This window comes from Eucalyptus grandis, chromosome 8 (assembly GCF_016545825.1).
Source record: "Eucalyptus grandis isolate ANBG69807.140 chromosome 8, ASM1654582v1, whole genome shotgun sequence".
NCBI lineage: Eukaryota > Viridiplantae > Streptophyta > Magnoliopsida > Myrtales > Myrtaceae > Eucalyptus > Eucalyptus grandis.
Window position 1 is genome coordinate 20,684,411 of NC_052619.1, and position 12,952 is coordinate 20,697,362.

The following is a 12,952-nucleotide window of genomic DNA, read 5'->3' on the forward strand; positions in this document are numbered from 1 at the left end:
AGTTGACATTGAAATTCTTTCCCTTTGGATATACAGACCTATGTGAGTCAACAAATTGGACCATATCAGGAGTTAAATACCACACTAAAAAAGAAAATCAAAACGCAATACAATTTACCTCGGACTATTTCCCAAGAAATGTACAAACCGGGAGTTAACCAACAGTTGGACAAACGACGTGACAGACATACGTAATGCCAAAAACCGGTCACAGCTAAAGAAGCAAGTCATATCTCAGATACTCGATCGATCCTATTTTCCCGAATAAAGATACAATCTTCCTTTTCCAACCTCCACTAGACTCTTTTTACATCTCATGATGCGGCAAAAGATACTTTAATCAAAGTCCATCATAAAAAGAAAAATGGAATTCCCGACTAAATGCTAAATAAGATAACTAATATTTTCAGCAATATAACTTTTTTGTGACCATTAAGATGGAGGCAATAATGAACAACATATTACTCTAAGTTGCATAGGATCCCAAATGACACTAAGCTGTAGTTGTCGTAGTCATGTCCATCATGAAACAATGTTCATGTACCATAAGTGTGACACTTCGAGGCAAATTGACTAGTAATTGCATAACGAGCCGGGAACGCACAAAAAAGTGGGTTGCGATAATTTTTCCTAATTGATCATAAATAAAGATCTTGCAGGGGCTGCCATTCAATAAAGTACAAGTGATCAACAGAATGTATATTTTGTGTCGGAAAGATGCTTTACATCCTCATGACATTATCCATTTCATTGCCGGGTAAACATAATCAAAAGAAATCTATTAGTGGGCTTCTACTCTGTTGTCACACTCTTTGCGAGGTTCCTGGGCTGGTCGACATTGTATCCTCTTAGAACCGTGAGATGATACGCCAACAACTACACCCCAAATGTTAAAAACTATCTCATGTCAGACGAATTAGCAAAATCTACTAAAACCAGCTATTTGAAAGGAAAAAACAGGAATCTGAAAATACTCTATAAGCAATGAATATATAAAGAAATAAAAACAGCAAAATTCTGACTTGCTCCTATGGAACTAAGGTCGAAAAGATTGAAAAAAATAAATAAATCAGTCATTCACAACCACCACTGATGAAGGATTCCTCAAAAAATAATCATCAGCTATGGGTTCGAGTCTAAGAGAAATTTTAGAGAATATTTGCCATCCTGAAACTTTCTTCTGTCTTTCCTGAATGATAAAGAGAAAGAAAAAAAATTGCATTAAAACCATTTCTTTTTCAATTCAAATTGCCAGCGGCCCCCTGTCCTGATTTCCACATGAAGAACACGGCTTCTGTTCACCGGGGCTTCGGTCGCCGGTGACCACCCCCGGTTTTCCTTTTCTGGCCCAACTCTTTGGTCTTAAGAATGTTGGTATGGCTATCAAAATTGTGAGCATCAGCATGTAGGAGGCTCAATCAATAAAATTGATTTCTCTTGTTTTTGTTGAGACTTAAAAACATACTCTCTTTTAGAACTAAACGCCAAATCATAGAGAGAATTTTGGAACTCTTAATGCAAAAGCAAACACTAAGAGCACAAAACAAATCAAGGAAACAGAAAGGTAGATGCTCCAATCCAGTTCCACCTCATCTACATCATAGCTTCATCTTCAGCAAGTCATAATGCATTCAGCAGAATAAGAGAAAAAGATGTAGCATTTTCGCAAGCATAAAAAACTATTGGAAGTACTCTGTACCTGCAAAGGAACTATATTGACCACAGGCTGAAGACAGTCCTCCACCTGAGGAACTTCTATGACTCTACATGCTCCACCAAGAGAGACAGCTGCAGCATCCCCCCTTGAGCACATGACGATTAGGCGTCCTTTTCGGGCATGGAGTTGCTGAATAACTGATTGTTGCTTGCTGTTAACATTGACACACCTTCAGCTTTAGAACAAACAGATATTTCACAGATGCGAGTAAACCTGTCCAACAAAAGCTAACCTGAAGCAAGCATCATGAGTAGCAATCACTACAATGGGAAGACTCTCATCCACTAGAGCCAGAGGACCATGTTTCATTTCACCAGCAAGTATTCCTTCACTGTGCATCAATGCCACTTCCTTTACCTTTAAAGAACCTTCCAAAGCTGTAGCATAATTGTATCCTCTGCCAAACATGAGAAGTGACTGCTCTGCAATCAGTAGCTTAGCAAGATCTTTCATTTCCTGGTCAAGCTTCAGCACCTCTCTAACTTTGTCTACAAAATATTAACAAGGGATTTAATGTTTCATACAAACAATTCATCAACATAAGTTTAGACAGAAAAGGCAGATCCAACAGAAGTTCAGAAATTGTGAAGGTGAGATAGGAAGTAACACATACTTGGAAGGTCAAAAAGACAATCAATTATTGCTTCTCTTCTTGCCTGATTAGAAATAGCATCACCTCCAATTGCCAAAGCTAACATGGCCATGACAACTATTTGACTTGTATATGCCTGCTCAAAAAGCACTTCTAAATCAATTTCATGGAAAAAAAGACAAGAAAACCATGAAGAGGGGATCGTTTCTGTAACAGAATATCAAAAGGTACTCTCTCACCTTGGTGCTTGCCACACCTATCTCAGCACCAGCATTTATATGGACACCACAATGTGTATGTCTGGCAATTGCACTGCCAACAGTATTAGTAATTCCTACACATAATGCACCATTCTGGAGAGCATATTCCAGTGCATTCAAGGTATCTGCTGTTTCACCAGACTGACTGACAAAAACTGCTGTGTCTTCTCTATAAATTGGGCCTTGACGGTCCAAAAGATCACTTGCTATTTCCATTGTCACAGGAATTCCTGTTTTGAAAGCAAGCAAACAAGAAAAGAGTTGGTAAAAATAAATTAACATGTCCAACCCACATAAGCTATCATCCACTACTTGCCTGAAAGTTCTTCCAAGATGGGCCTTGCAGCTAAAGCAGCATTATAACTCGTACCACAACCAATAAAAACAATCCTCCGGCTCCTCCTAATTGTCTTGAGATGATCCTTCAATCCACCCAGAAGGACAGTCTTAGCTTTGCAGGTGCCTCCACGTATAAGTCTGCCCCTCATTGTGGTTGTTAGGGATTCTGGCTGTTCATGAATTTCTTTCTGCATATAATGTTCGTAATTTCCTTTATTTATTTGTTCAACTTCCATCTCGAGAACAGAAAGTGCACGTTGTACAGATGCTGGCGTGGAAAGTACACCGTGTTTTCCTTTGTCACCATCGAACTTTAAGATAGATACCCCTCCATCCTGACGCAACCGGCATTAGTAGAATAAATTCAGCATTCGGCTTCTCATGAGTACTATGTTATTAAAATACTCTGGAAAGAAACGATCATAGTTATCAGCCCTCAATTGAGGTGATATAGCAAGACTTTCCGCATCAAAGTTCACCTCCCATGCAGGCAACATGCTCCTCCAATGCACAAGGACAAAAATGCTATTCAGCTATATGCAAGAAATCAAGCCAAATAGAATTCTGGTGACATTAAGCCGAAAGGTTCTCAGTACAACTAAATTGGTTATTAGTACTAGTGATATTGAGCATATTTTACCGTGTTGCTATGCAGTCCAATGGTATATTCACAAATTGATACTGAGACGAAATCAATAGAACTCAAGTTAAACTGAAGTAGCCCCCACCCCTAAAATCTTAACAACTAAGATACATTTGGTAGATCAATAAAACATAAAATCAAGAGACCGATAAGGCAGCCATTGCCATAAAGGCTAAGAAAACACATAAATTCCTCAAAACAACTATGTAATTACCTTCAAATGAACAACTTCACCATCTTCAATAACCAAAACTTTTCTTGTGTGCTCAACCAGAGCATTTGCATCACTCGATAAGAACAGTTCCCTGGGATTCCCATTCTGCGAAGGGTACTTGTCATCATGAAATAATGATCCTTTGCTTGATTCTTCTGTCAATTCCTGAATGAATTAATGACTATGTTACAATTATGATAAATTACAAGGACAAAAAAAAAAAAAAAAAAAATGACAAGGAAAATGCATAGTTAAGACATACACAGGAACGGACAACTACACATATGAAAAAAGAACTCCTAAGCCTAAGCTACAGTTGATGCATCATGGAGACCTAAAAATGAAGAGTTCAGCACCATAGACAACCACAAGCTTTTCTCAAACTTATTGTATCAAGATCAAAAATATGTGCCATGGTGGACAGCAGTAACAATGCTATTCCAATTCTTGGTTCTGATAGGAAATTAATGTGCATCCAGCTTACCAATTCCAAGGCACTCTAAGACCCAAAGTAAAAACTCAATATACTGTCTACACCAAGCAAGACGGATGCTATTCAACACTTTGCAGAAAATATTGTATCATAAGAAACATTTGATTGAAGTATGGTTAATAGACTCCGTTCTAGAAGAACACACATGGCATATATTTTAGTGAAGCTGAAAGGACACAAAGCAATTGAAAATAGAAAATGATTCATGAGATGTGATCAAAAGTAACTCATTTGCAACAAGTACCGCCCATGTTTTAAATGGAACTTACTTTGACACCGAGAAGCAATGGACTACCACGCTTACAAGCGATCAATTCATTAGGATAATGCCGGCTCTTAAAAATAAGGGCATAGGCTCCTTCAAGACGCCTCATGACTTCCAGCACAACTTGACTAAATGTGACAGTGTCACCTGCAGTCCAAATAATATACCATTCATAAATATAGTGTCACTGAACACTGTTCTCTAGGGTAAAGTAACATGAGAGCACACTTCAAGACACAAAGCAAATTATGTGGAATATGTATATATTTTGAGCACAATCCCATTGGTGGCCATATCGCCAGTTTATTCACTACAAGCAAACAATTGGAGAAATAAAATCAAATTTTGCCCAAAATGATGTCATTCATATGCTAAAATGCTTTTGCAGAATTAAGTATCCATTTACTGAGGCCCATCAGAAAGAAAATGAGTCACCAATGCAATTTGTTTTGAGCCCCTACATTTGTTGGGAAAAGTATTGGCCCAACATGGGCCTGACATACATAAATGATACTTTCAATGAAAGATGTCACAGATGCTTTATCCATCAGATGGCTCTTTAGTGTTTACAAAGAGCTGAACAGATTTCCAAAACTACAACCTTCGTATAGTTACACAAGATTCAATTGAAAATCCATAGATTAATATAGCTTGAATTGGAAGATTGTTAAGCAAAAATCTAAAATGATTAACTTCAACATCTTTTTTAATTTCAGTGTCACATGAAATTGTGTTGACTGAGGTGCCCTTTTCTTCACACACAAACTCAGTAAGAAGCTCATTAAAATGCAATGATGACCTTAATTGCATATAAGCTATTACCTGAATCTTCATTAAATTTATCAAAAACATACTTGGCAAGCTTAGGAATCACTTCAGTGTCAGTATCAGATTCAAATGTGAACCCATGTCGAATTAGCGTTTGCTTTAAGACCTGCAAATGTAAATAAAAAGGTAAGAACCTCAAAAGAATCTACCGGCAAAATTTCTTCATTAGTTTTAAGCTAGAGAGAAATACCATTGAGATTGTACACCATTTTACAGAATCATCACAGACAGAGTACCATATAATTTAAGAGCACATCATATAGTTTCGTTAGGAAAGCGTCTTGGTCTCTAACAATGCTTCTCATTGGGGTAAAATGAGGTCCATAGCCGGTCGCAAGGTTGTGGTACACAGGACATTTGCTGCTAATGATACATACTTGAAGCTGCATGTTCTTTGTGAAGGCTTCGATGAAAGGTCTATGATAATATGACAGAAGGATAAGCCTTGGCCTCAGTTTATTATTAACAATGACTAATGTGACCTATTCGTAACACCCCTTACTAGACCAATCAAATAAAGCTTCATTGATTGAATCAACTTCTCCCTCTAGTCAGCAGCTATGCCTTCACTCACATTCTAAGAAAGGGTAGTTGTCTAGATTAAATACCTCTAAGATGCATAAACTGATTTATGGCATAAAATCATCCAAACACGCAATATGATCTGCAATACCTCAGGAGATGTAAGCATTACATTGTCGTAATGTTACAATAATCAATGACAAGGATGAACTTTCGGCCTACATGAAAATTTGAAAGCTAACCCATCTCAAAGGTGAAAGAAAGCTTCCATCAATTATATAGCAAAATGCAACCCGAATATAAATAGAAGTATACTATAGTCCAAATAGTTACCAGTTAAGACTTAACCAACCTCATGATTAGTGACGACCCCATTGTGTACAACCAGAAATTCATTTTCAGCACCAGAGGTCTGAGGATGACTATTCCTAGTAGCAGGCTCTCCATGAGTCGCCCACCGTGTGTGCGCTATTCCAGCATGAGTAAGAAAAGATTCCTCCAAATTCAAGTCTGTGGCATCAACCTCTGATGATAATATAATCAACAGTGAGTTCCTTGAACTTGGTTGAGGGATATTTAAAAGCAAGACTTGAAATATGGAGATGTCAAACAATCCATCACACAAATATAACAAAGTAGAACAGCCACACAGAAGGTTTGTTTAACAGAATAAACGAGAAAAATCCTGCACAAAAATACGTTCCAAGTTAAAAAATGTTGGGTAATGCATGCACCCATATAAAAATGCAGCATTTAATCCAGTGGGACCCCTAGAATTTACAAATGAGGCGCGATAGATTCAATGGTACAAATGGATTCAAGGTGAATACGCATGGTCTATGTAATGATTTTTCCTTCAATCCAAAAACTGCATTTAAACTTGACAGTGAACATATAAACCGCTGCTTAACATTCGTATATCTCCAAAAAGGAATCCTAATTCTGACCATGTGGACGGTTTCTCTCGAAATTAGACCAAAAGGGGACAAAATGACAAACGACACAGCAGGCTTCTTGGACGAGGCGCTTGTCTAGTCCCAGAACAACGACCTTTACGAGGACAAACAAAAACGAATTAACTAAAAAAAGAAAAAAAAAAAAAAGAGACTAAACCAGATCGAGAAGATGAACTGTATCCGAGGTGCGCATGAAAATCATATGCAGCGACCATGATCGGCAAAGCACAACAGTACACTTCCATAACTAATCAGACAAGTAGGAAACAAACGAAACGAAAAAGGAGAGACCTGTTCCACAAGAATCATGTCAAGCGGGGAAGATGAACTAAGCAGTCAACCGATCCTTCCGAAATCAATCTCCATTTCATAAGGCTCGCTTCGTCAGATCACAAAATTCGAGCGCGAGAAAGGGAATTGAGGGGGTAATACCTTGGTAGACGGATTTGACGAGGGACTCGATGTTGCCTTCCTGCCGGAAGACGAGAGGGGGGAGGGAGACGGAGGAGGCGTCGATGGAGACGCCGGCGGAGTCGTAGCCGCGGTACTCGAGGCGGCGGAGGCCGTTGAAGAGGACCTGGAGGATGTAGCTCCTCTCCCTCCTCACATTGCAGTTCAGGTACGCGAATATCCCGCACATTTCTTCCCCCCGCCTTCTTCCGCCGCTTCCGCACCTCCGGCTTCTCCGCTAGAGATTGAGAGAGGTAGAAAATCCGCGCGCGCGAGAGAGGAGGAAGTGGTCAGAGATGGAGATCGCTTCTGCACTTTGACCTGCTCTCCTTCGTCGTCTTCTCGGAAGGGTCGGTGGAGGATCGGCGACGGCGATGACGATTCGTCAGCGGAGGACTCATCCGGTGCAGGCGGTCGCCACCAACGACGCTGGTAGTGCCTTCGAACGGAAACGAAACGGAAAACGGGTAAAAAGAAAACGAAACGCGTCGTCGTCTTGCGTTGGTTGGGGCCTCGGCTTTGTTTCCCCGAGGCCGAGGCGGCTGCTCGAGGACGGAGGGTATTCTGGTCATTGCGGCGCGCATCAGCTCGTCCGCCGTGGCGCCTCCTGACTGGCCCGGTTGACGCGTCGGCCCACGAGAGTTTCAGATCGAGCAACAAAATTGTAAATTGACTTTGTACACAAAAAGAAAAAAAAAAAAGCAATTTCTTTCCATATTATGCATAAAAAAATAAAATGGAATTATAGATCACCGGAAATATAGCATAAATGTTGATATATATCCTAAACTTTCCAATTCTCTCATTAATAACTTAAATATTCTATTCTAGATTCTTTCTTAATCCATCATATTGATTGTCAGATTGACTTGAAAGATTATATTGAAATTTTGCATAAAATTTAAGATCTGATTGGTAAAGTTTAAAAATTTAGAATTATTCTTCCCATGTAGTCAAGTAATATAGAATATTTTAATATACATTCGAAGAGAACCAACCGTCCTCATGTTGATATTATCGCGTCTTTTGAATATTTGCGAAATATCGGACTACGTCAAGCGTGCTCGCGACGAACGGTCAAATGAGAGGCTGAGGCACGCACCGGACGCTCCGAATGGGGAATTTAAAAATGGAACCAGCACATGTTCCTTGACAACTTCATGTGAGGAGTCTCCATCCGAAGGCGGGATTGTCTTTGGGGCCACATGACACGACCCTCTCTGTCTCCAACGCATGCTCCTGGCCTTCATTATTGCTGTGGGGCTTGAGGCCCTGGACTTGGTTTTGTGCCCCATGTCTTCGTACCCAACAAACGGGGAAAGAAGAAGAAGAAGAAAACCATGTGGCTCGGAAAGGGCTGTCGGCCGCCATGGCCGAGCATACGGCATCGCCGGAAGCTTGCGAAGAAGCTGTCTTGGACTTGTTGTGACTCTATCCAGTTTGGCAGTGGTCCACTCGGGTTCTTGTTCTTTTAATTTCTTTTTCCACCAGGGCCTTAGGATCTGTATGTCACTTATGTAACTTACTTGACTCGAGAGCGAAGCTATCATATTGAGCTATGAAGTTCCAGGACAGTTTACTCTGTAGCGTTTTCTTTTCCTTTCTCTTTTTCCCGGTAGAACTGGTGCGTAAGACATTTCGAGTACAAGTAGTATTCATCGGCTGTTACAGTGCCTCAGTCCAGCCAAGATGTAAGTATCCATCTCGACACAACAAAATGTCGATTGCAAACTTGCTTCAGTGCATGCTTGGTTGAGATAATAGCAAGTGATTCTTCGGGCGTGGGAATTGGGAACCGGGAAGGCCATTGAGGAAGGGAATTTCACAAAATCATCATCCATGAGAAGAGTGCAATAATTACCACACTCGTCCTTATACCAGACATTGAATTCAATAGATTCACTTTCGATAAGATTAATTGAAGAGCATCGGATTTGAGGTCGACAAGTTGCGATGGTACTATATCAACAGTCGCAAAAGAGGGCCTTCTTCAGCTGGATCTGACTGTGTCTATGGCGAGAAGAAGATCGTCGAATTTGGCACCTGTCACTTCCTTCACGATCTTGCCTCCCTTTAGTATCTTGAATGTGGGAACCACCCTTATGCCAAGCTCCTTTGCCAATGGCTGCCCTCAAGTTTTCCCAGAAAATAAAAGGAAAACAAAGAAATCTCAGAGAGAGAGAGAGAGAGAGAGAGAGAGAGGGGAGGAGGTTCTTCATTTTCTTGGGGGTGGCAAGAATATACCTTGTTTTCTTGGTTGCAATCAAGCTTCAGAAAAACAACATCAAGATACTTCTCAGCTAGCTCTTGAAACTTTGGAGCAATGATTTTGCAAGGACCACACCTATTAAATTATCAATCAAGAAATATCAACCATTAGAATCAGGCAAATGAAGAAAAAGTCTAAATCTTATTAATACCCAAACTCAATAGCAATGACTCCAAGAGAAATGTGAGGCTAGCTCCACAATGACATGTACATGAGTGGAAGCGAGTGCACAAGAACTCAGCATCTAGAGGAATTGATACATGCATATGCTATCAAGCACTCTCATGTATTTATGCAAATGAAGTCTGGGAAGCAGCAACGCAGTAGACAAAAGACAGCACGCAAGAAGTTGAAAGCAAACCGGGCCTTTTATGACTACATACAGTTGAATGTGGCATACGTGTACTTTGAAAAATAGAGAGGAGATGGAATTAGATAGGAGCCACATATTCCAGGGATCTATGTTAATAATGCAGCACCTTATTAATGTCCTTCAAGGTGATATCTACGGTACAAACTTTCTTACATTCTCCAAAGATAGGAGAAGTAAAAAATATATGGTACCGTTGTTCAAAGCGAGAGAGATTTACAATTTATTACAACTCCAGCAAAGATCTAAGGTCAGAAGTTGGGAACTTGAAGCGACCCATGATAGTTAGCTGGATCTGATTTGTGATTTGTCATGTACAATATGTCATCATTGAGTTTCAAGGAATCTGCAATTTTCAAGCAGTCAAAATGAAGCAGAGGAAAAGGGCAGACGGGTAGTGCATAGATGTGGTCACATTCATCAGAATCAGCACAATAATAATCTATAGACATTTTGAAACGAGAATTTTTTTTTGAATATAGACTACTTGAATAATAAGCATGACGACTTTCACCAAAAAAAAAAATAATAAGCATGACGACTTACCAAAAAAAAAAATAATAATAAGCATGGCCACTTAACTTGAAGTTTATAAAAAGATATATGAAAGGTACTTATTCCATAAGTACCAGTAGCCTTGTGAAACAGAGGTGCTCAACAGAAATGAAAGTCCTATTCAAACAAAGAAACTGAAAAGGAACATGCAAGTACCAGGGCATGCTGCCTCAGATACACATGCAAAACAAAGTTGCTCTTTTCTTAGGCAGATAAATTTGCACATTGCACTACTGCAAACAAGAGGCAGAGACACGGATAGAATATTCTCAAATGTATACAGCAAAAGGGATGAGTCATTAAACACAGTCCCAACACGTTCTCTGATAATAGCAAAATCACTGAAATCGATTGCTACAAAACACTACCAACCACAAACCATATAAGAAATTGGCCAGCAAAACCAGCACCCAAGATAATGTTAAAGGAGAATTTCTTGTTGCAACTTTCATGAGACCTGACACGTTTAGTTTCTTTTTTGGATTAATGTTGTCCTGATTCTACTGAGATCATCAGGCTGTAATCTGAAAATCCTTCTATGAGGCTCATTCAATGCTTCTTGCGGTATCTACATAAACAAACAGCATTATAGACAAGAACAAACAAGAAAAGGCCAAAACATTATGGATATCCATCCTAAGTTTCCAGCAACCAATCTGACTACCTTGTCTGAGCTGCTTCTTCAAATGATCAAGTTAGAGGGCAAAATGAATTCTGGGGATACTCCTTTAGAAGCAACTGGTCTCAAATAGGTTCATCAGCAGCTCACCACTCAGAAGGAGCAAAACCCGTAGATAGAGAACACGCTTTCAAAATTCATCTAGTACAGGCAATCCTAGTTAGCATGATGGAAACTCCCGTCTCCAAAACGACCCAGCAACCACCAGTCCAACTTCACAAGCCATCTCAAACTTTCCCCAGGCAGTTGGATCAACAATCTCAACACCCGATAAAGGAACCCTTTCAAGAGCATCTCGCAACTCCATACTATTGCAAGAGAACAAGTCACAGAAACACTAATCTTTCCTCGAAAGTGAAAAGATTGCATTCCGTAAGAGCCCCGACCCAAAATACCACGAATGTCACAAAAGACGACAACAACAACAGCAATCAACTCCTTATCCTAGAGATACTAACGGTTACCGCATTATACAGACAGCAAGAAAGAACTTACGAAAAGAGAGATGAGGATGGGATCAGCGAGAGGAAGCACGTACCACTGGGTGTACATGTCAAGAACGACGGTCTTGTCGGAGGCAGAATTGACGATGGGCCAGAAGGTATCCTTATCCACCTCCGTCACCTTCCCCACCGTGTAAACCCCCGTCGTGTCCACGCTGCACTTCACCACCACTCCATTCCCGCCACGACCGACGTTGCCACCAGCTCGCAACAAGCTCACGTTCTTGCACCCCAACCAGCACCATCTCGAGCTGGAGATCGCGCTCGAGCTGGACTGGAGCTGGAGCCGGAGCTCGAGAGGCAAGGCACCGAGTTCTGGGAACGAAGGGAGGAGGAAGCTGAGAGAGAGAGCTGAAGAGCCATGGCTGAGCGAGCAAGAGTGGCAATACTAGTTCTCGTCAACGAGTGAATGGCAATGGCAATGGCGATGGCGATCTTTCTTTGGGCAAGAGCTGGTGGAAGGACGCAAATAGGCTTCGGCTTGTGGACCTGTCGAGCGCACGCCAGGCCTGTTTTCGTCAGTTCGCTCTGAGTTTTTCCACTCCCGAAACGAGAGGTGGAGGAGGAGAGAGATGAGTGCTAGTTGGGCTTTTGGGCTTTTTGATGCTGGGATGATTTGGGCCTGAATTTCGGAGAAAAGCCCACGGAGGTAATTTAACCGTCACCCATTTTTCGGCCGAAATAAGTAGGATTTTGTCAATGAGTAGTTTCAGGGCACTGTTTAAGCATTCGGGTAGAGAAGTTTTGCAATTTTTGATGCGTTGATTGTTATTTGCAATCGGTGCTTTGGAAGTTGAATTGTTTAAAATTAGGTATGGTTAACAAGACTCGGGGACACTTGTTAACAGAGAGGCCTTAAAATACATATAAGACCACATTTTTGTAATTTTTGCAAGCTTTTTTTATCATGATCGTAAGATAATTGTCTTTTCTTTATTTATTTTGTTAAACGATAGGGAAGTACTCAGATTTTTTTCTTAATTGATTACCTTTCAATTAAGTATCTCAACTTTTAGATATGATTTAATGTGAGTAAATAAAATTTCATGTCATGTGATTTTGCTAATGGGACTCGCTTGCTTATTAAAATCTAAGCACAATTCGCGACGTAGCTTGCATACTGAGTAAAAATCACGTCAACTCCATTTAGGTGTTGGGTGATGAAAGAGAGGGAAAGCATTGAGTCAAACAATTTTGACCATTTAATATATCTTTGCAGACGCGTGCTTATTAAACAATGATAGCATTTAAATTGGCATTATCCCTCCACGGTTTTTAAGGTAATCTTACATTTAAA

The 12,952-nt window shown here is 40.3% G+C and overlaps 2 protein-coding genes across 2 annotated transcripts; both read right to left on the reverse strand.

Annotated features, from left to right (window-relative positions):
- Positions 1 to 615: 615 nt before the first annotated feature.
- On the reverse strand, positions 616 to 7,783 carry LOC104457087 (glutamine--fructose-6-phosphate aminotransferase [isomerizing] 2). The gene is made up of 11 exons (XM_018860917.2): positions 7,262 to 7,783; positions 6,226 to 6,398; positions 5,346 to 5,457; positions 4,528 to 4,670; positions 3,766 to 3,930; positions 2,886 to 3,243; positions 2,549 to 2,799; positions 2,331 to 2,445; positions 1,950 to 2,205; positions 1,700 to 1,868; positions 616 to 876 (listed from the first exon to the last, which is right to left on the reverse strand). The coding sequence occupies exons 1-11, from the start codon at positions 7,467 to 7,469 to the stop codon at positions 793 to 795; spliced, it is 2,034 nt and encodes a 677-aa protein (XP_018716462.2). The 5' UTR covers positions 7,470 to 7,783; the 3' UTR covers positions 616 to 792.
- Positions 7,784 to 9,067: 1,284 nt separating this feature from the next.
- LOC104457088 (thioredoxin F-type, chloroplastic) lies at positions 9,068 to 12,078 on the reverse strand. The gene is made up of 3 exons (XM_010072033.3): positions 11,691 to 12,078; positions 9,524 to 9,623; positions 9,068 to 9,404 (listed from the first exon to the last, which is right to left on the reverse strand). The coding sequence occupies exons 1-3, from the start codon at positions 11,702 to 11,704 to the stop codon at positions 9,270 to 9,272; spliced, it is 249 nt and encodes an 82-aa protein (XP_010070335.2). The 5' UTR covers positions 11,705 to 12,078; the 3' UTR covers positions 9,068 to 9,269.
- Positions 12,079 to 12,952: the final 874 nt, after the last annotated feature.

What these genes read in the sequence shown, in the direction of transcription:
- LOC104457087 (XM_018860917.2), bottom strand. Translation starts at nt 7,469, where the DNA reads ATGTGCGGGATATTCGCGTACCTGAACTGCAATGTGAGGAGGGAGAGG. An exon ending in GTGAAGTTGTTCATTTGAAG is followed by an intron (nt 3,244 to 3,765) that starts GTAATTACATAG and finishes CGGTTGCGTCAG; the next exon opens with GATGGAGGGGTATCTATCTT. An exon ending in TTGTCTTTTTGACCTTCCAA is followed by an intron (nt 2,206 to 2,330) that starts GTATGTGTTACT and finishes AATATTTTGTAG; the next exon opens with ACAAAGTTAGAGAGGTGCTG.
- LOC104457088 (XM_010072033.3), bottom strand. An exon ending in ATTGCAACCAAGAAAACAAG is followed by an intron (nt 9,405 to 9,523) that starts GTATATTCTTGC and finishes ACTTGAGGGCAG; the next exon opens with CCATTGGCAAAGGAGCTTGG.